General features: G+C 46.1%; 2 protein-coding genes across 5 annotated transcripts in view; one reads left to right on the forward strand and one right to left on the reverse strand.

The window, feature by feature from the left end:
• The window catches only part of slx4ip (SLX4 interacting protein), a gene marked incomplete at its 5' end in the record, with an annotated part of 33,543 nt that extends 31,178 nt beyond the window's left edge, over positions 1 to 2,365 (forward strand). For all 4 annotated transcript variants that reach the window (XM_082557985.1, XM_082557983.1, XM_082557984.1 and 1 more), the window contains one exon: positions 1 to 2,365. In XM_082557985.1, the coding sequence (XP_082414111.1) occupies positions 1 to 766 (766 nt within the window). In that variant the 3' untranslated portion in view covers positions 767 to 2,365.
• jag1b (jagged canonical Notch ligand 1b) overlaps positions 2,147 to 20,191 on the reverse strand; it is a 26,633-nt gene continuing 8,588 nt past the window's right edge. The window contains exons 4-26 of the mRNA XM_082557980.1: positions 18,455 to 18,712; positions 17,836 to 17,896; positions 14,595 to 14,725; positions 14,369 to 14,488; positions 13,217 to 13,330; positions 13,013 to 13,126; positions 12,815 to 12,928; positions 12,287 to 12,333; positions 11,644 to 11,817; positions 11,064 to 11,214; positions 10,038 to 10,202; positions 9,847 to 9,960; positions 9,597 to 9,710; positions 9,329 to 9,442; positions 8,776 to 8,892; positions 7,990 to 8,017; positions 7,599 to 7,684; positions 6,893 to 7,006; positions 6,674 to 6,783; positions 5,753 to 5,992; positions 5,024 to 5,161; positions 4,675 to 4,816; positions 2,147 to 4,101 (exon numbers count right to left, since the gene is read on the reverse strand). Coding sequence (XP_082414106.1) covers positions 3,626 to 4,101; positions 4,675 to 4,816; positions 5,024 to 5,161; positions 5,753 to 5,992; positions 6,674 to 6,783; positions 6,893 to 7,006; positions 7,599 to 7,684; positions 7,990 to 8,017; positions 8,776 to 8,892; positions 9,329 to 9,442; positions 9,597 to 9,710; positions 9,847 to 9,960; positions 10,038 to 10,202; positions 11,064 to 11,214; positions 11,644 to 11,817; positions 12,287 to 12,333; positions 12,815 to 12,928; positions 13,013 to 13,126; positions 13,217 to 13,330; positions 14,369 to 14,488; positions 14,595 to 14,725; positions 17,836 to 17,896; positions 18,455 to 18,712 — 3,242 coding nt within the window. The 3' untranslated portion in view covers positions 2,147 to 3,625. The remainder of the gene's footprint in view (positions 4,102 to 4,674; positions 4,817 to 5,023; positions 5,162 to 5,752; positions 5,993 to 6,673; positions 6,784 to 6,892; positions 7,007 to 7,598; positions 7,685 to 7,989; positions 8,018 to 8,775; positions 8,893 to 9,328; positions 9,443 to 9,596; positions 9,711 to 9,846; positions 9,961 to 10,037; positions 10,203 to 11,063; positions 11,215 to 11,643; positions 11,818 to 12,286; positions 12,334 to 12,814; positions 12,929 to 13,012; positions 13,127 to 13,216; positions 13,331 to 14,368; positions 14,489 to 14,594; positions 14,726 to 17,835; positions 17,897 to 18,454; positions 18,713 to 20,191) is intronic.

A 20,191-nucleotide genomic window follows, 5' to 3' on the forward strand; every position in this document is an offset into this window, starting at 1 on the left:
AGCCAAACAAGCCAGTGTCCAGCAAGACCTTTGTGGTTCCACTATGGCAGAGCAGCAGATTGACCAGAGAGTCTGTGCTGAAAACCAGAAACCGGAACTTCAAGTTGTCAAGTCAGAATCAGGCTCAGTGAGTCTGTCCAGATCTGAACAGAAGGTCCTGTCAGAGGCAAACCACAAGGTGCCTTGCTCCAGTGCATTAACTGTAGCAGGAGCTCTAATTGGGACTACTCAAAAGCAGGAGCGGCATGCTGAGAACGATCTTCCAGACTGTATCAACCTAAATGGGACCTCAGCAGGTTTCTGCCAAAATGAAATCAGTCAGGAGACCAGCACGAGCAAGAGGTGCAAGCTGAGTGATGCTGGGGAAGACCCTCACCCACACGGGGCCAAGAGGACGTGCCTTGGAAGACCTCCAGCCCTAATGCAAACTTACTCTGCACAAACATCCAAGCACGACCTCCTTCCTCTGCCACCCCTCCCTCCACTTGAAGCCAAGGCAGAGTCCCAGGCTTCCCCTGTCTCAGAGTGCAAGAAAACCACACTGGAAGTAGAGCTGCTTACTCCAGGGAAACAAGCCCAAAGGCTCTCCCTCACAAGCAATAACACGGCACAGACAAACCAAAACAGGCTGGCCGCAAGTCTGAGGAGCCTATCTGTCAAGCCTGCATCCTCAGGCTCCTCTATTGGTTCCAGATCCACACTCGGAGAGGAGTGGAGTGAAAATGTGCCCAGAACCTCTAGATTACGACGACTGAAGAGGTCCTGAGGGGGAGAGAGAGACAGGCTACAGTAAAGATGCCTGACGCCACAGAAATAGAGATGAGACTCTGTCAGACTACATGCTTCCCCCATACTGTCCATGTGGTCTGCTCAGATGACTTGCATTTGTGCTTGTGTCACTTTTTACTGCGATATCTGTTCTTTTCACATATGCTGCACACGCACAGATCAAATGCTGAACACATTATGGCAACTGATACATGTGCATTTGAGTTATGCTTTGTCAAATACTTGAAACGGATCTCTGCCTCCACCCATAAGTAGTGGTGGTCAAGAGCGGCTCGCAAATGAAAGTCAAAAACCTTTAATTGGAGTTAAGATTTGGTTTTGTGTTAAAGATTGGGGATTTCAGACAGGCAGGAGCCATGCAGTACGTCATGGCTTTCAGACTCAAATACTGGCTCCTACGTGTCTCAAAACTGTCCAGTTTACCCGCCGAAGCTCGAGCATGATTGATTGCTGTTTCCAGGTTTATTTCATCACCCCATTCTCAAAAAAAGTGTTTTTGTAGCTAGATATTTTTCATATACCAGTTAGTTGCTAAGCACCTGAAAACAAATCTATAAGTGGAAACATACTGTGCTGTTTGTTTTTTTTTTAACCTAAACCAACTAAATGCAGGAAGGTGATCAGTTTTCAAATCAGAGGTTGAACAACAGCTGCTGTCACCAGCCGTAAAGCTCCATTTACAACCCAGTATTTCTATTTCACAACAAAATGTTGACTGAAAATTTTACTCCTGTTTTATTTTACTGGAAAGACATTTCGATATAAATAAATTTTTCCCTCAGTCAAAACAAAACAAAAAAAAGCCCCATTTGAATCATTGTGTAAAATTCACAGAGAATTTTGGGAAAGCAGCCGGCACAGATCTCATTGCATTGTTTTCCTCTCACAGAGTCCAAACCAAATGCTGCTTGTGGCAGTTCGACAGTGGGGTCTGTCCAAAAAATGGAAAAAAAGTATTAGTGGTTACAACTTGAGTGTCACCACTAGGAGCCAGTTCAGCTATCAGCTATTAGTCCCAACATGTTGAGGATCTTTCTCAAGGGGTGTTGTAATCTCTCGTCTTTGTTTTAATTCTGGCAAGAAGAGTTTGCCCAAAAAAATAAAGAAAGAACATAATAAATCACTTTTACTCCACAGCTTAGGCTTCTCCAGCCCAACTTTGTTTTTTGTTTTTTAAAAGAAAAAAACTTGCTACAGTATCTTAACCAGACCATAAAGGGCTACAATATCTGAGCGTTATGAGTACTGCGTCTCCAGGACTCGACTAGGAAACCATTAGCTGTAGTTCCCACGCCACGAGAGATCTTTAATATGCTCCAACACGTTTGGCTCAATGCATCAGACTCGTCACTCTCTCTCCAGAACAGAGACAACTTTAATTCTCGTTTCATACAAAATATTTAATAAATATGACTTTCAAAAATATATTGCCAGATCAACACATAATTCTCAAGTTCATAACACAAAGTCAAAAAAAGAAAAGGGACAAAGTGTTGCCACGATCTCAAAGGGTTATTAACAAATGAGATAAAACATGTTTGTCTTTAAGAGCCTCAATTTTTAAAAAGAAACAAAATGTGCACAGAAACAAAGCGGACTCTTGCAGAGCAAGGCAGTGTATTTATCTGATACTACAGTGTTCCCATTGCTCCCCTACTGTTCAAGTACTCACAGTCTAGCTTATGATATTATGCTGACTAAAGCAGATGGGAATTCTGGCGTGTCATACTGATGTGACTTGCCTTGCAACTTGGTTGATTTCGACAGCCTTTGAAATACGTCTGGGTTAAACTGAAGCTGCTGAAGAATTTTTGTTCCCTTAAGTATTTATCCATTAGTGGCAAGCAATGTGTCTGCCACCATGTCCAACCCTTGCAGCAGCCGTGATCTTTTGTTGTCCTAACCTCACTTGTCTACAATTAAGGTCCTGGCAACAAATAATGAAATGTCCAACGTGTGTATGGGAGGGAAACAAAAATGAAGTGTTTCTTTCAGGGCCAAAGCACCCATCTTTTGTCTTCTCTGAAATTTGGCTTTTATTGAATGCATTGGAAACAAAACAAAACAAAAAAACCTTGAAAGAAATGGTAGGCTTCCACAGCTATCAAAACCTTCAAACTAAACTGGAACGTATAAATAAAAAGGAATGATATCTTAAGGCTCTTGATTATTAAGTTAATAAATCAAATATACACAATGATTAATAAAAAAAAAAATGTACATATCTACACGTTCTAAATTGTCACATAAATTCTTCATATTGACAGCAACTGCTGACATCGAACCCCTTTCATCTCCCTCCCCACCCAACCCTAAAAATAAAAATAAATAATAAAGTTGATCTTTTTTTTTTTTTTTTGTGTCTCATTTGACAGTTGCTGAAGTCTAAAGCTGAAAAAGCACTTTCTCCAAATAGAACTAGAAAAAATTCAAACACATACTAAAAATAATTAGCTCTAGTGTTGAACACGTCGGGTAGTTTAAACTCATTGTACAACAATTACACCAGGAGCCCCTTAAATGTGTCCGCTAAAAAAAAAAAAAAAGAAAAGGAAACGGGGAAATGAAATGCATAGGAGGACACGTTTGCAACTAGTTCTACAGTGAAATGTATACCAGTGCTTTGTGTTTCCAGCCAACCAAAGCAACTGTCACTGCCAGTGTAAGCCAGCTTGTCAAAACTTAAATTAGCACGGGGAAATATCTGAAAATACTGAGGGGGAGGAGGGGGGTCACAACTGACATGACTATTTACACATGCCAAAGCTCCCCCAGTTTCACCCACCACCTGGGTGTGAAGGCGTAAGGCTAGGTTGCACAGCAACACAGCTGTCTGCTATACAATGTAGTCCATCCTGTTTATGCTGTTTGCCGTCTCCAAGTCTCTATTGTCCTGTTTGTTAGTCCAATTAGCGTGCTTGGATGTCGAGTTGGGATTGGAGATGGTCGCCTTCTCGTCCCTCTCCACCAGTGTGTATGCTGGCTGTTTGGCAAAGCGGCCCTTCTGCAAGTGCCTCTCCTTGTCGTCCTCATCTCCCTCGGGATGATTTGTCCTTATTTTGGCAATGATGGAGTTCTTATTTTCATAGTCTTTAATGGCCACTGTGAGGCCCACGTGCTTCTCTATAGGGTTCTTGATCTGGTTAAGCTGCTCCCGGACGTTGTTGGTCGTGTTGTCCTCTGAGCTGGTCGCTGATGTCCCGTTGTGGTTGCTCTGTTTCCGCCGCCGGCGCATGCACCACAGCAAAATGGAGACCAGCACGAGGACCCAGATGACAATGAAAATGGAGCTGAGAAGGGGCACTAGGTAATCTGGTAGAAGAAAACAATGACAAGTCAGAAAGAGACCACAAATAAAAAAAGAATTGACTCAAACGGTGAATAGTAGGATTTCTGTATTAATGCATCAAGCTAGCTCAGTCATTAATGCGCTTTTGCCAGAACAACCTGACCTCCAAGCCTGGAGCTGAAGAGGAGGCTGCTTCTACTTGGCTGTATCAGCAGTCTGCTGTCACTGTACTGATGAATGGTGAACACAAGTGGGAGTCTGACTAAAAGTCCAGCCAGTTGTACTGCGAGCCAATCTAAAGCCATGTAGCCAAGCAGCTCTGCTCTTTCCATTGAAGATCCTGGCTAGATTCTTTTTAAGCTCCATCACAACTGCCATGAGTCGTGTGGGAGGTTAAGGAATCAGTTTACATATACATGGAATGTTTTTTTCTTTGGTGTGCAGCTATGTTGTCACTTTTAGGGCTTGGCTCTATCTCATGATCTGATCTTTAGAGAGAAAAAAATTGGAAAAAAATCCTCCCACCCATTTCAGCACATGCAGGTGTGTGCAAGTGTGGAAAACTTCATAATCAAACAAATAGTTTCAGTTCATACCAGTTTTGCTGGGGCTTGGCACACGCACTTCTGCGATGGCGGAGATGATCGTGTTGTTCCCGTTATGCTTGCTAACCAGGTCAATTATCCTTTCTGTGATCTTTTTAACGGGGCTCCCGTCCAAGCGGTCGTCGTCAGTCGACTAAAGGCAAAGAATAAAGCGAGGTGTGAAATTTAAGTGTTTAGTTGTTGTAAACTGAAGCCACAGAAACTCAACCCTACGTCCATAACACATCCTACCGCAGCTGCAAGAACTCTACGATGCAGGTTATGAATCAAAAGCATTTTTTTGTGTGTGCTTTAATGGAAGCAGTCAAACATGGCAGAGTGAGTGGAAGGAAGTACTCACGATGCAGACGTGGATCTCGTTGCTGGCTGAGAATGAGGGGTCACAGGTTATGGACACAGAATGCTCCAAGGAGAAATTCTTGACCACGTATAAGCTCCTCAGCTGCTTACATACTCCTTCCACAGTCAAGCCCTGGACCTGAAGGGAATGAAGCAAATGTTAACAAACACAGGGAGAAAAAAAAAAAAGGGAGGAAAAAAGGGCAATCAAGAAGAAGAAGAAAAAAAAAGAAGAGCCAAGGCTGCATTTTGGCAGCATGTTCCAACATCCTATCCACCTAATTTAGATTAAAGACCGCAAACTCATATGCTTGTCACTATCTGCTGTCATGCTTGTTAGGCAACTGGCAAGTGATCATTCTATGTGGTGACAGAGTCGCCAGTGGTCCTGTTCAGCTCAAAATCCATATCATCCTGAAATTAATCTCCCCATGTGGTTGGTTTAAGATTGGGATTGGCAGAAGCTAAAAAGTCATGAATGCCTCAGTCTCAGGAACAAAACTTGTATGCAGACAAGGCTCCGAGAGAAATATTCCCCCCACTCCTTCTTGGAGCACATTTAAATACATGGCTGAATTGTTAAGGAGTCTTTCTGCCCTGGAGGAATGGGTAATCTTTCACAGTTTGCTGCTCCCATTCATTTAAGACTGCTGGTGGAGGGGAGGGATGGAAAACGAGCCCAAAACCTGTTAAATTCAATCTCTTCCTCCCTGGTGCCTAGGTAACTCACTCGAGGCATGATCTCCTTGTTGAAGGTGAAGGTGATGTTGGCGCAGCTGTTGTCCTGGTAAGTGGAGCTGGGGTGGCATTTGGTGGGGGGCTGGGGAGGGTCGGAGTGCCAGCACTCTCCCAGCTCAATGCAGGGCTTCACAAAGCAGTGGCCCTCCCTGAGGGGGATGCAGCTCTGGCCTGACGGGCACTCGCCTCGGCCCTTGGCACCCAGTTTGCATGACATCGGGCCACACCACATCTGGAGAGGAAAAACACAGGAGCATTGATACATTTATATTATACTGAGTACGCTATACAGTAGAAAACACTTTCAAACTGTCACTGCCATATCCCCAGATACATCTGCATAACTGTGGAGAGATTTGTATTTCATTTACTACTCTGGGTCTCCAGAGGATGAGTCACACTGTACGAATGTCTAAAAACAAAAAACTGGACCAGTGGTAACAGCTGTCCAAAGATTGATTTGTCTCCACTGCATGTCAGAGATCGTTATGTATCACAAACAAACAATACTGTGATGTCAGGCCAAGTTTTAAATCCATCTCCCAGATCTTTTTCAATCCTACGATGCATTTTCTTGCCGAGGTGAGCTCCACTAGTAAGCCAGCAATGTTCATCTAGCGGTTAGACAGCCATGACGATGACAGCACTACTGTCTAACTCACCCAATCGTCCCTTAGTGGGAACCGGTGTGTGTGTTCGTGTTCTAATCAACTAACTGCATCACGAAATTGGCACTCCCGAGCCAACTCCACCCAGTGACACGTAATGTCGTGGCCCTGCCTACACCTTCTCATGGAAAACAAGGCACCAAACATCAACGCGATCCATTTTGTGCAGTTCTCCGCAGCACTTCTTCCATTCGGAAGCATGACATAGACTTCACAGGTGTGCCGAGCATTCATAAATACTTTACCTTTGTGCACACAACTTTCCCATTGGAACAGTGGCAAGTGTTGCAGTCTTCATCCCATTTCACTCCATCAGGGGTGACGTGTCCATTAACGGAGCAAGGTTTTCTTGTAACTGTGTAAAAGCAGTCACATTGTTAGAAATATTTTCAATTATTATTTTTTTCCCCCTTCATTTTCATATTTGTTGGGGGTTGTTTTCCCCATCATGTGGAGGCTGCTACCTTCTTGGCAGTGGGATCCAGTCCTGTCTGGTGGGCATAGGCAGCGATATCCATTGATCTCATCCACGCAGGTGGAGCCCAAGGCACATGGAGAGGACTGGCACTCATTAATATCTGCCACAGAGGAGAGAAGCCAGGGGTAAGAATTGGTTCCTTTGTGGCATAAAGAGCACAGCAACACAGCATTCAAATATTTCACTCTGCACACAAGTCTAACTGCTAGGCTAAACTCACGAAGGCTGTGCATCATTTGAACAGTACATACTAACCAGTTAATAATAATAATGATGATTACTTAGAAAAAACCAAACAAACAAGCAAACATGCTTTATGCCAGCCCTGGTCTTATTAGGCAGCATCATTAGCAGGTATGCAGGAGCTAAAGGCTGGACTTAGGCGAACAAAGGGTTTGCAATGGGAAAGAATGTGGCCATCTGAAAGCCTTTAAGAGGGAAAACAATCTGTGTAATCAGTGTCAGAGAGCATGGCTGATTAGCCGTTGGCCTGCTAAGCTGGTTTCCCCCAGGGAAAGCAGCGAGGCTTGGTGGAGTGACACCAAAATGACTCAGCCTGGCCTGAAGCCCAATGAAAAGATAATTGGCTGACTAGACCTTCCATTTGGAGTGACTGATGGTCCCGGGCATGCTCTAACTGACTGCTCAAACTGCGATCAGGGGGACGTTCTGGAGGCAGGGTTAATACTCACTGATCCGACAGTCTGGGCCAGCGAAGCCTGGGGCGCACTCGCAGCGGTACCAGTTATCCCCATCGACACAAGTTCCACTGTTGTAGCTGGGGAAAAAGAGAGAGAGGGCAGGGGGATCATTTCAGTCTGGAATTTTCTCACCAGTCAACTGAACAATTTCTCAAAGATAATTAAAGCAATCACTCCTATTCTTTGTTTTGGACAAGTGTGCTTGGGTTAGGGAGTTCAGTAAACAGAGTTAACTGACTGCATCCCAGGAATGACAGGGGCAGGGTGTATGCCTGGTTCCCAGCAGAGAGTGAAAGCGTCGCAGGTGAGAAACTATCACACGAGGAGGAGCAGCTTGTTTACATTTGTCTAAATCTGCAGGAAATGTTTGGCTTCCACTTACCATGGGTGTGGACTGCAGTCGTTGGTATCTGAAAGAGACAAAAAAAAATAGAATGGGGAGGGAGGGAGACGAGAGCAGTGAGCATGTTGATTGTTCTCATGTTTTGTGCACATGACAGCAAGAGCACGTCTAAGCTTGCGTGTGCAGAGGCGTGTTGGGCCGGTCGAGCCCGGACTCAGCGCTGCCTGATCACGATGCCTTATTAACAACACTGAGTCGAATCTCACCCTCAAAAATGCAACCCACCTCCCCACCCACCCCTTGGCAACACCCATAATTCCATCCCGACCTTCTCCCTCCCGTCCAAAAAAGTTTCAAGAGGAATTCATGTTTTAGAGTGCATGCATACATGGCAGGGATCCCAGAAAAAAGGGATGGATATATATATATATATAAAAATCAGGGAAGTGGAGGAGGAGAGCTCTAGAACAAGCAGACATGTCACTGTTTGGACAGGAATGCAACGAATGAGAGGGGAGAGAGGGGCGCGTGTTGAGCTAGCAGAAAGGGGGAGAAACATCTGTCTCCACTTTCCTGAGCCCTTTTCTCCCTCCTCCTTTGCTTTCTCCTCTCATGGCCGGCAGCAGCCAGGGAGAGAAGAAAGAAGAGGAAGGAGGGGGAGAGGAGAAAAAAAAAAAAGCTACAGATCAAAAGATGATGGGAGAGTCTGCTCTAATCAGATGCAGGAGTTCACCTTTGCACTAGGTAGCACAATGTTTATCATAATTTAATGGCAGTAACTGTCCACCTTTATCTATTACACCACCACCCTCCGCCCTTTCTTACTTTGGGTGCACGTGGGACCCTCCCAGCCTTCCTTGCAGACGCAGGTGAACGAATCCCCCGTCACCACGCAGGTACCTCCATTCTCACACGGGTTTGGAAGGCAGCTCGAGTTTTTGGCTGAGAACAGAGAGAGAAAGGTCAAGTTTGCTTTTGTCAGTGAGCTTTCCCAAACAACCAAGAGGATCATCAGCACAATCATGAACCTCAACCCAACTCAGACTGCCTTTGACTGGGCTTTTTTTTTCCTTCTTCTCCCTGACAGCCTTAATTTTCCTTTTTCTTACGCCCTATATTCTTTGACTTTGAAGTGTACTGTCAGTGCAATCAGGCATTTTAAGCATACGTCTGTCGGCACTCAAAGGAGAGAGAGAAATGGGCGAGATGAGAGTGGGAGGGAGAGCTGACAGCACGAAGGGATAAAAACTGTTTGTGGACCTCGCAGATCTGACAGATCTGATTAAGATCTGACACAACACGGAGCTCTCCCATAAAGCAAACTTCTTCGTGTGCGTGCGTGCAGAGATGAAACATTAAACCAAGCTGGATGACTCACCTATGTTGCACGTCGTTCCCTCCCACCCCGGGGAACACTTGCACTGGAATGTGTCACCCTCATCATAGCAGGTGCCTCCGTTGTTGCATGTGGCTTCATCGCACTGACTCTCGCCTGGAGGGTGCATGGATAGTCTTTCTTACATGACACTCAGCACAATGTAGAAAATACTGGGTAATTACAAAGAGCCATTAGCACATACCATGAGCCTGCACAAACAGTCTACAGGGGTGTGGAAAAATCAGGAAAAAAAAAAAGAAAAGCTTACGGGAGTGGCAAGTTTTTCCCTTCCAGCCATTTTTGCATTCGCAGAAGAAGTCCGTCACCAGGTCTCGACATGTCCCTCCATTATGACAGGGGTTGGTGCTGCAGTCATCTATGTCTGGTTGCAACAATAAACAACGGCGTGATTTATGTGCGGCATATCAAACAAACGTCGTGTTGAAAGCTGAATCGACAGGCACCATGAAGGAAGTGTGGCCTTGTTTTGAGGTTGCAGGATAAACAATCGTACTCACTGATCTCGCAGTGGTCGCCTTCCCAGCCGTCACCGCAGATGCACTGGTACACGCTGACTTTGTCAATACACGTGCCCCCGTTGCGGCACGGGTTACTCTCACAATCATTGATGTCTGAAGATGGCAAGAGATGTGTTAGATTTACGACGTGATACATTGCGATCAGTTGTAGATTTGGACTCTGTCCTTACTCTCGTGGCAGTAGGTGCCTCTGAAACCCTCTTGGCACTCGCAGCTGAACTGGCCCCCGGCCTGACTCTGACAGCGACCGTGAGGTCCACAAACGTTTGATGAGATGTAACGCTCTCCTCCTGGTGTGCTGTTGGATGCCACGGCAACCGTGCAGCTATCAATCACTGCAGAGAGGCAATCAAGTTAAATAGTAAAACCAATGACTTTATGAAAGGCTTATTGCAAATTATAAATAAGCCTTAAACCAGGACCCATGTTTACCATAAACAAGAAGGGATGTAAGACACATTACGACAGATCTAAAGGGCAACAGGCCTTTACAGATATAATGCCCATGTGGTTAAAAAAAAAAAAAAAAAGTCCAGAGGAAAAACAGTACTGTCAAAAAAGAAAAGGCAAATAAAAAGAATGACAGAGATAAGCTGTTATGCTTTCATAAGCAATTCATTCATTCTCTATTTTACTCGGAACTGAAATCCCTTCCTTTGCCCCCGTCTGATCAGGTTAGGTGAGCTGGGTGAATTTGTTCCCCTGTAATCACTTAATTCTTGCCAAGAGCAGAAAGAATCTTGCGCCTGGTATCTGACTCTGTGGTTGGTCCACTCACTCAATTACACAGACGGGGAGAAAGAGAGAGAAATGTGCGCATTCACTGAGGGGGAAAAGAAGAGGTAGCCCACCAAGTCATTACTAAGAACACACACGGTGCTATCAGCCCTTTGCCAGGTTTTCAGGGAAGAATCATCGGAAAAGCTTTGCTGAGGAGAGGGAGGGAGGGCCATCATCAAGAGAGCGGAACAAAAAAAACAAAACAAAACCCCTGCTCACCTTGGCCAAGAAATTACTTTGAGTGAAACTAAAATACAGGTATTGCCCTCATGGGAAAAATGTGGGCAAAGTATCCAGGCAAATAGTGAATATCTGGCCTTATTCAGCATTATACAACATCACAGTGCACAGATCATCTTTCAGGCCCCTCGCTGGGGGGGGCAAAGAGCTTGCAGTACTTGCATCAGGAGACGTACCTTTGCACGTGGTGGTGCGACAGTGGTCCTTAAGGTGAGAACAGTTTTTGCCCTCGTAGTCCTCTGGGCAGGCGCAGTAGTAGTCTGTGGCCAGGTTGAAGCAGACTGCTCCGTTCTGACACGGGTTGGGCAAGCAGTAATCAATATCCAGCTATGGAAGAAAAGGTTTTGAATAGAGAGTAATGAACCTGATAGTTGACATAGTTTCTGCTACAGAAAACAGAGCAAAACCCACAGCATCCTCCCCACAAACTGTGCCAGGAAACAACACACGCACAGCGCTCAGAGGAGGGGAGGGGGGGACGAGCCAGAGACATAGGACCCGTCCTCTGAGTCTGGGCTTCAGCGCTGAGGAATGTATCCCACTGTAGCCAGGAGCAGCTTCAACAAAGCACTCCCTTTTTAAAAAAGGAGGACTGTGGAACAACAGCCGTTTAAGAGGGTGGGGCAGGAAAACTTTACAACAAGCCCAAAAGATACAGGCAGCGCTAGCAAAAAGAGAGGCTTAAAAACGCTGAATGAGGAAAGGGAAGATGCTCGCACGCACTGGTGTGGGATAGTGGTGGGAGTCGTGTCTCACCTGGCAGAGATTTCCTGAGAAGCCAGTCAGACACAGGCACTGAAATCCGTTCACTTCGTCCTGGCAGCGGCCGCCGTTCAGACACGGCGAGCTCGCGCACTCGTCGATGTCCCTCTCGCAGTGCTCGCCGGTGAACCCAGGCGGGCACGCGCACCGATAGCCGTTTACCAAGTCCTGGGAAAGAGAGGGAGAAAGAGAGTATGAGGGAGAGAAGCCGGAGCTAACCTCGCGCAGCCACAAATTTGATTAACTGCTTTCAAAGGGTGGGGTCCAAACAATAACTGTCAAACCAGAGCACAGAATGAACAGGACGGGGGGGTAAATATCACAGCTACACAATTATTTCAACACATTTTCCTGGCACGGGCTCAACGCAATAATGTTTATGGTAATTCTATCTAGTGTGGTCGAGAAACTTGCGCGCCCCTCCCTCAGAAACCCCTCTGAACCCACTCCTCTCAGATTTGATTTCAGAGGAATTCCACAACAATTCCACTGTCGGTTTGGAGGGAACCGTTTACGGCAGCTATTTATACAACCGCTGCAAATGTCTCTGGCTTTGACAAAAGAGACACAATAAAGCAAACAAGTTGGCAAGCAAACCAGCAATACCAGATAAAGCGAGATGGGTTTTTGACCTTACCTTACAAGTTCCCCCATTCTGGCACTGGTCCTTGCAGTCGTTTATATCTGCACATGAAAACAAATCCGAGATTTAATTCTGAACAGCTTAACTAAATAGTCTGTCTTTAAAAACAAGTCTGTGCTTTGAGTTTCCCATGCTAGGGGCCTTTAAAAACATTGTCGGAGCTGGAGAGTGCTGTGCATGTGAGCTGGATGATGTGGCTGCAAAACTCGGTGCAAAACAGCGTATTGAGCAATCCCCTCTGCTGCCAAGTGAAACTAGTCCCTGCGATTGTTTTGAGCCACCCTTAATCACCGTGGCCTTGGCCACACACAGGCCTCATAATGATAAAGCAGATTCATTTATACTGCAGGAGGAAAAAATAAAAAGGAGGACTGCACTTGTCCAACTCTCCCCAACACCTTCACATTACAGCTTCTATGCAGCATGTAGACGATGAAAGGAACTGAAATATCTAAAAGAGCAACAGGAGCTGGACAGACGTTCTGACCCGCAGCTGCCGCTGCTGACAGGATTCAGACTCACTGATGTCACAGTTCTGCCCCGTCCAACCAGGGAGGCACTCGCAGAAGTATCCACCAATCAGGTTGCGGCATGAGTTGGCATTGACGCAAGGCTTGCTGTCGCATTCGTTGGCATCTAGAGGGTGAGAGAATGCAGTTAGTGGCATGCACACGTGTTGCTGACAGCTGTGAAGTGGTGTAGAAAGGGTGAGCGATTCACCAATTAGACACGTCTTCCCTGTCCACTGTGAAGGACAGTGGCACTTGTAGCTGTTAACCAGATCCTGGCAGGTACCGCCATGGTTGCAGGGGTTGGGAAGGCAGTCGTCAACATCTGCGCAAGAGAAGAGGGTCTCGTGTAAGCAACAGGATATTTTCTGTGAAAAGGTACTGACATTAAGAATGTGCACACATTCAGGCTTACTGATCGTGCAGGAGGGGCCGGTCCAGCCTGGTGCGCACTGACATTCGTAGCCTTGACTGGTTTCTGAGCAGCTCCCTCCATTCGAACATGGATTTGAGAGACAGGCGTGTTCGGCTACAAAGAGAGATCACAAAACAAAAATCCTTGTTGTTTTAATGACAAACTAAGCATCACAAATATACATATTTCTGCCACTGTGCCTGCTAACAGAATATATGTTATTTGTATTGATACTGAAACAAGTCGTGATGTGCAAATGCAGGTTCTGGCTTTGATCCCTTAGAAACGTGAGCCCTCTACCCGCGGTCCAAGCTGTTACACGTCCACGATCGAGTCATTCCTTCACCTCTGAAACCTCCTCCTCTGCCCCGAAAGGCCGCTCAAAAATCCCCCTCTCTCTCGCTCTCATTACCCGCCCAGGCAGACTACACCACCAGGAAATCATCTTTCATGCTAAGTTGACCCGGCCAATGCACCGTGACTTCCCTCTGACTCCCCGCCATTCTTCTTCTGAGAGGCGGCACAAGATGAGAGTAGCGGGAGGGAGAGCGGGAGAGGGGGCAGTCGCGGCACCTCCTTCACAGATGAGTTAAGGATGAGTGAGCACCAAACAAATCAAAAAATTAATGATTCGCTCGAGGAATAACTCGGCAGTAGGAGGTGATCGGCGGACGTCCCCTCGGTATGCCGTGGGGAGGAGGGAAGGGATGCAGCGCTCGCACCCTGGGGCCTCCTTGTTACAATAGCCCAACGCATCGTCCGGTCTGCAGACCTCCTGTTATGAGGGGCATGGTTTCCTGACATCTCTGCAGTTAAGCTGTCAGCACCCTGCGAGCCTCAGATTTAATGAGGAAAAAAAAAAAAACATCATCTCCATGGTAAGTGTTTGCAACAGCTGAACCTTAGCAACACACCCCATCTGTCTCGAGGAGAGAAGGATGACAGGCCCCAAAAGATCAAGATCGGTGGATTACCTGACTCAGGGGCCACTTACTCTGGAGTGGAAACAGATTATTGCCGAGTTACTGCCTCCTCTGATTACAAACTGAAGGCACCTCTGACCTTTTGTCTGCAAGCTTGGTGAGCCCAGAACATTCCCATTTATTCTAACTGTAAGAATGCTTGGAAGATATAGACAACACGGACACTCACCTCTCTCACAGTTGGCTCCCGAGTAACCCTCCGCGCAGGTACACTGGTACTTATCAGGTCCTGTGTTGATACACGTCCCTCTATTCAGGCACGGCTGGTGAGTACCACAGTAGTTCAGGTCTGGGAGAAGGAGAAAAAAAAGAAGAGAGGGGGGGAGGATCACAGTTTGTTTGGGCACAACAGTGGCTGCGCCTACAGTGAGCTGAAATAAGAGAAGGAAATTAACCTTTATCACAAAGGTGACCGCCCCAGTTGATGTCACAAAGGCACTGCCACGGCTCTTTACAGGTGCCGTGCACACAGCCGGGGTGGGGGATGCACTTGTCGCAGTACTGACCCTGCCAGCCATACAGACACCTGGAAAACACAGAGATATAGATTTTTTTATTAGTCTTTTATTTATCCAGGTAAAAAAAAAAAATCATTTTCAAGAGAGACCCGGAATCATGGATGCAGAAAATTAAAAAAAACAAAAACAAGTAGAGACAGACAGTGACAGACGCACAGCCTTCAGAAAAGTTCACAACCTTCACAGAAGAGGTCAGATAATCCACGCGCTGCCTGAAAATGTTAATATTTTAATCTTCCATGTATTCCAGATTCGTTCAGCAGCTACTGAGCCATAATCTTAACTTAATAAAGTACACACTAGCGTGAAACAAACCAGCTCCCACAACTGGGCTGCATCTTAAAAGACCGCAAATGAATTTTAAGTAGCAGGGTGTTTATGTAACGGCCTTTAAACAATACTTGGAGCTGCCGCCGCCGACGAAAGAGGCGCATTTAGCTTTTTACTAAACAAGGAAAACAAAAACCCAACACACTAAATTACAGTTCCAATGGGACCTTTAGCACAGCTAACATTAGCATGCGACTAGACGCTCCCTTTAACATCACTACGCCTGTGGCTTGGCAGCGGCAGACGAGGAGGGTTCAGCCTTCTTGGCTGTTACACTGCTGCTCGTCCTGGTTCCCATGAGTCAGAAGTCAGACTTGCGCCCCGAGGGTGAGGACACAGCCTGCTGACCACTGAAATATCCAGGTTCATAATTACACCGATAATGCTGCTCCCTTTCTCGCTCGGCTCCATAATTAAGACAGCAATCCAGCCCCGGTTGATAAATCGGCTCTTTAAAAAGCTGGCAAAGCGGCGATGCAGTCCCTGCTGCTGAGCCCAGCGACAGGAAACGTAGCGTCCCCCCACCCCCTGCGGGCAACTGGGGGGGGGGAGCGGCACGCTGATTAGCCTCAAGAAACGGACGGACTGTAAAAATAAACGCGGCAGTTAAGTAAACCTCAGTCTGTGATTAAAGAGGCTATTCTTAAAAGTGTGCTAATCCCCCTCCATGAGAAGTGGAGCTGGAATCCCCGCAGCAGGATCCCAAATCATTTACAGTTATTACACAGCCAAATTACTGGGGAATGTGACATTAGACTGTGCAGTTCTGCTGATGCACAAAGATTTCATACCCATGAGAATCTGATAGGTTGCAGCGGTGCACATGTGCCTTCTCAAAGTGTTGTGCAGGCCACAGGTGCACTGTTGTTACTCCATTAGCAACAGCGGACGCTCAGGGTATCACTAAAGACTCTAAAGTCATTAAGCTACGGCTTTGCTGCGACAACGGGGCTGCCAAGCCTGCAGCTAATGTTGCTATGTACTGCAGTTGTTTGAGACGCCGCAACAGCCCAACGATGGGAAACTGCTCACTGACTACAGCAGCAGTAGATCTTGCTTGGAGAGTTTGTTGGCGGAGTGCATATAAACAGAGTTAAACCCTGAGCTTTAAATATAGCCACACCTGTACAGGGACTAAAAGACATTCAGGCTCTTGTTCTGCCAGTAGTCACACAAGCAATTACATGAAACTCGATGATGTCAAAAGCTTGGGAAAAACAACAAAGCTGCAGCACAGAATGAACAAACCTGATCATCCCTGTGCTTGATTTATGGCCAAATCAGACAAGTAAGAAAGCAACCATTGCCTGAACTGTGGGAAGAGCCGGACGCCGTGGGGCCCTTCTCCGGGATGAGGATGAGAGTCGACTCTTACTGCGCGCACACAATGCCCTAACGCCGATACCCTTCTGTGCTGGGCTTTTCCTCTGGCTGTGCGTGTAAACAGCATTAGGAAGCCATTAGCTACATAAACAATACACTTTAAGACTCATCCGAATGTTACACACGATTTCGCTGCTTAACACTTCCCCTCGTTTGGAGAGCTACATTTCCAGCAGGGCTGTGGCAGTCGAGCCCTACTGCGCAGACTGGCAGCCCCCATCCACAAGAGCTCCACGAGAGATTTACAAGCAGCTCAGCCTACATCTCTGTTAAAGCCCTGGTAGTGATAGTCTGTTGGCTGGGAAGCCAAAAACATGTACAGAGAAAGATCTGTGCCATGTCAAAACTGGTGCTTGGACACAATCCCTACACATCTAAATGATCACCACCACAGGCTTCTGGCAACACACCCCACAGCAAGTGAAGGCACTTGAATCAAATGGCTCTCTGCGCAGGGTATTCTAGCCAAAGAAGATAAAAGGCTGGCTCAGTCCAAAAGGAGCGAAGACTGGGATATTTTGTGGGGAAAACAACATTTGGACTGTTAAAAGAAAAGAGGCTTAGATTAGCTGTTGTCCCAACTGATATTAGATGACAGCTGGTAAATAATCAGCATACTGATATACATAAATTGGAAAACATTGGTAGAACTTATTTTGAGAACACCATCATACATTTTGCAAAGTAATCAAATCACTTTTTTACCAGAGGGTGCAAATAATTCAACTCTGGGTAGTTTGTTTTCACTCATGTGTGTATTTTTGCTTTGTTTTTAATCTGTGAAAATAAATCATTTGAGCACGGGCCCCTGATGTGCAAACATCATCACCCTTCAGCTTACGTCACTGCGACTTTGTGGCTAGATTTTTCTACTCTTTTCCCCTTCGCTTCAAAAAGCGCCTCGAGACACATCTAGCGTCAGCCACCGGTAGTGTTTCACCGCAAGCACGCGGCTCTTTCCCACCGCAGGCGAACTACTTCTTTTTTTTTTTCCTGTGTCTGAGCTGGTTGCACCTGCAAAGTTTTTGTTTTTGTGGTTTGTTACCCAGGAGAAGAATGCGCATGGTGCGAAACACTGCGTAAAAAACTCTCTCATTGTACCAGGAAATCGCTCAAAAATCACAGAGTATGGGGATTTTGTTCGAAAGACACATCCCTCCCCTGCAGGGCCAAGGACTAGGAAACGTATGTTTATTGACAGTTTATTACTGCAGAAGCTCAAACTGTTATATTTGAGCAAGCGTTGGCATTTGGAATATGGAGGAATATGGTCGAGGGAAGTTCCCTTAGCTGACATCCTATGGATCAGGAAGTAGTGTAAATGTACAAGAAGGGGAAACTGGGTAATCAACGGTCGGCATTTCATTTGGAAAAGTGCAGAAAAGTCTCACGAAGCAGCACTTACTTGCATCCACCTGGTTCCTTACATGATCCGTGCTCAGTGCTGCAGCCCTGTCGACATATAGCTAGAAGAAGAGGAAGAATTAATCATTTAACTGCACTGGTGACTAGATTCACACTTGGCCTGTGGCAGTTATAACAGCAAATAATATGATTAGCGCTATTTGACATTTCTGTCTGTAGAACAATCAGAGCTGTTTACAGACAACCATGCATGCCTTGCCAAAACTACCCTGGATCCAACTTCTCCTGGTTGCCCTCTTCACAGCCCACAACTGTTAGTCAATCAACATTTAACAACATTTTAGTGACATATAAATCAGCAGACTGACAGTCTAAGAACCGCAGTCTCATGGCATGAGACATTTATTAAACTGATTACTGCCCAGGCTTGTTTTTAGGAGGAAATATGATTTTTTTCACACTCCTAGCAGGAAAGAAGAAAAAAAAGAAAGGAAAAAAAAAGGGGGGGCAGAACGGAGATGTCATTCAATTCAACAGAAAGCATTTCCTTCATACACATAAAGACTAATCCTGCAGTCTTACGCAGTTTTCTCCAGAAGCATCTGTTTCAAAGTGACTTCTTCCATTACTTCATGCTGCCATCTCACCCAAGGCCTCACCTGTGTTGCAGTCAGGTCCAGACCAGCCTTCCAGGCAGGTTTTGTTTCCATTGTTGTCACACGTATAATGCCCGAAGAACTCGTCTCTGGGCCGACAAAACTTGTTGCAGCCGAAACCGTAGTAGTGCTCGTCGCAGCTGACCCGGATCTGGTATTCAAACTGGGCTACGGGGCCGTTGTGCGTCAGCTTCTGCCATTGCGGGCTGGGGTTGATCATGCCAGAATGAGAGGCTTTTTCTATCAACCTCCCATCTACACCTTAAAGGGGGGGGGGGGGGAAGCACAAGCAGTCGTACTTGTGAATTTCATAGTAAAGGAAAGAAAAATACTATCTTTTTCTGTTCTGGTTCTTTTGAGTTTCATCAAATGTTTGGGCCTGAGAGGAGAAAACAAAAACACCCCAACATCAGTGGAATGCAGCATCCTACATTACGCTTTTGGCTTTTGCACTTTGCTCCGAGAGCCTAAAACCGGACCAAGAATTCTGACACAAATTGCAGAAGATCCCTTACATAGCAGATTATATGTAATTAAAGCAACTATGTGTGTTGGAGAGGAAGAAAAGTAGTGGGATGAAATGCAGGAAAGAAAGAAAAAAAAAAAAAGGATGCGGGTAATGAGCACTTTTAACTGCTTTTTTTCTCACGCTTCCCTTTCCAACTCTCCATGGTTGGTTTGTGATTCTCAGGTTTACAGCTTGAGGAAACTGCTGGTCTCTGACGCTGCCCTCTGCATCTGCTCAGGCGAGGACAGAACTGCAGCCGCCGTAAATTACAGTGCGAGGATGCCACAGTCACTACTGGGAAGCCAGCCAGTGTGCCATCAGCACTTTTCCCCCCAGTCTGCCTTCCTCACATGCATTTTTTTTTTTTTTTTGGGCACCAACAGCTCCCAAAAGTATTGAAATCAACACTTGGAAGATTCCATCTTCACTTCAGGAGGGAACCAAGTTTATGTTTTGATTGTAAAGATCCACACAGAAACAGACCTGCGTTTTAGTCAATGTGGAAGAGGTCACAGCTCTGGCAAATAGAGGACGGAGGCGAGAGCCACGCTCGCAGAGCAAACACGCTCACCCCAACCTCCAGACACCGCACCGTCTACATGCAAGCCCTTTCGCATTAACACCGCTCATTCACTCGCGCTCGCTACTCCATGTCTAAATCTTCCACCTGGGAGAGAATGAAAAATGTGTCACAGTCATCATTTACTGCGCTCACACGAGCAGGGGTGGTTGACCGCGAGGTAAATCGCTCCTGTGTGTAGTATGATGCAACGCAGCGCGGGGGGGCGGGTGGATGGCCCGCTGTTATTTATTTACTACGCTGTGTACGGCGGCATCCTGAAATCACAGTGCCCGGTGATATTTCGCAGTACTCTGGAATCCAAAGATTAACCGTGTGGTATTTCTCTACCGACTGCTGGCCTGCAGTGTCAGGAGTAGCACGCCCTTGCTACCTGCTGCCTGGCTCGTAGCTTAACATAAATCAGACCAACTTTAAAAAGTTTAGAAAGGACATGCTAGAAAAGAAAAAAAAATTTTTTTAATCTAATTTTAAAAAAAAAGAAGGAAAGCTGGTTTCTCAAACACGCTATAAAACTAAACGATTCATGTTCTACATTTACACAGGTGTTTTAACTTGAGCCAGATGTTTTATTCTGTTCAGGAATCTGTTTAGATGTCGGTCAAACACACGAAGCCTACAGAACCTCAAGCCAGCCTGCTGGAGGCTCAGA

Source organism: Aulonocara stuartgranti (assembly GCF_965226115.1).
Source record: "Aulonocara stuartgranti genome assembly, chromosome: 13".
In the NCBI taxonomy this organism is placed as follows: Eukaryota; Metazoa; Chordata; class Actinopteri; order Cichliformes; family Cichlidae; genus Aulonocara; species Aulonocara stuartgranti.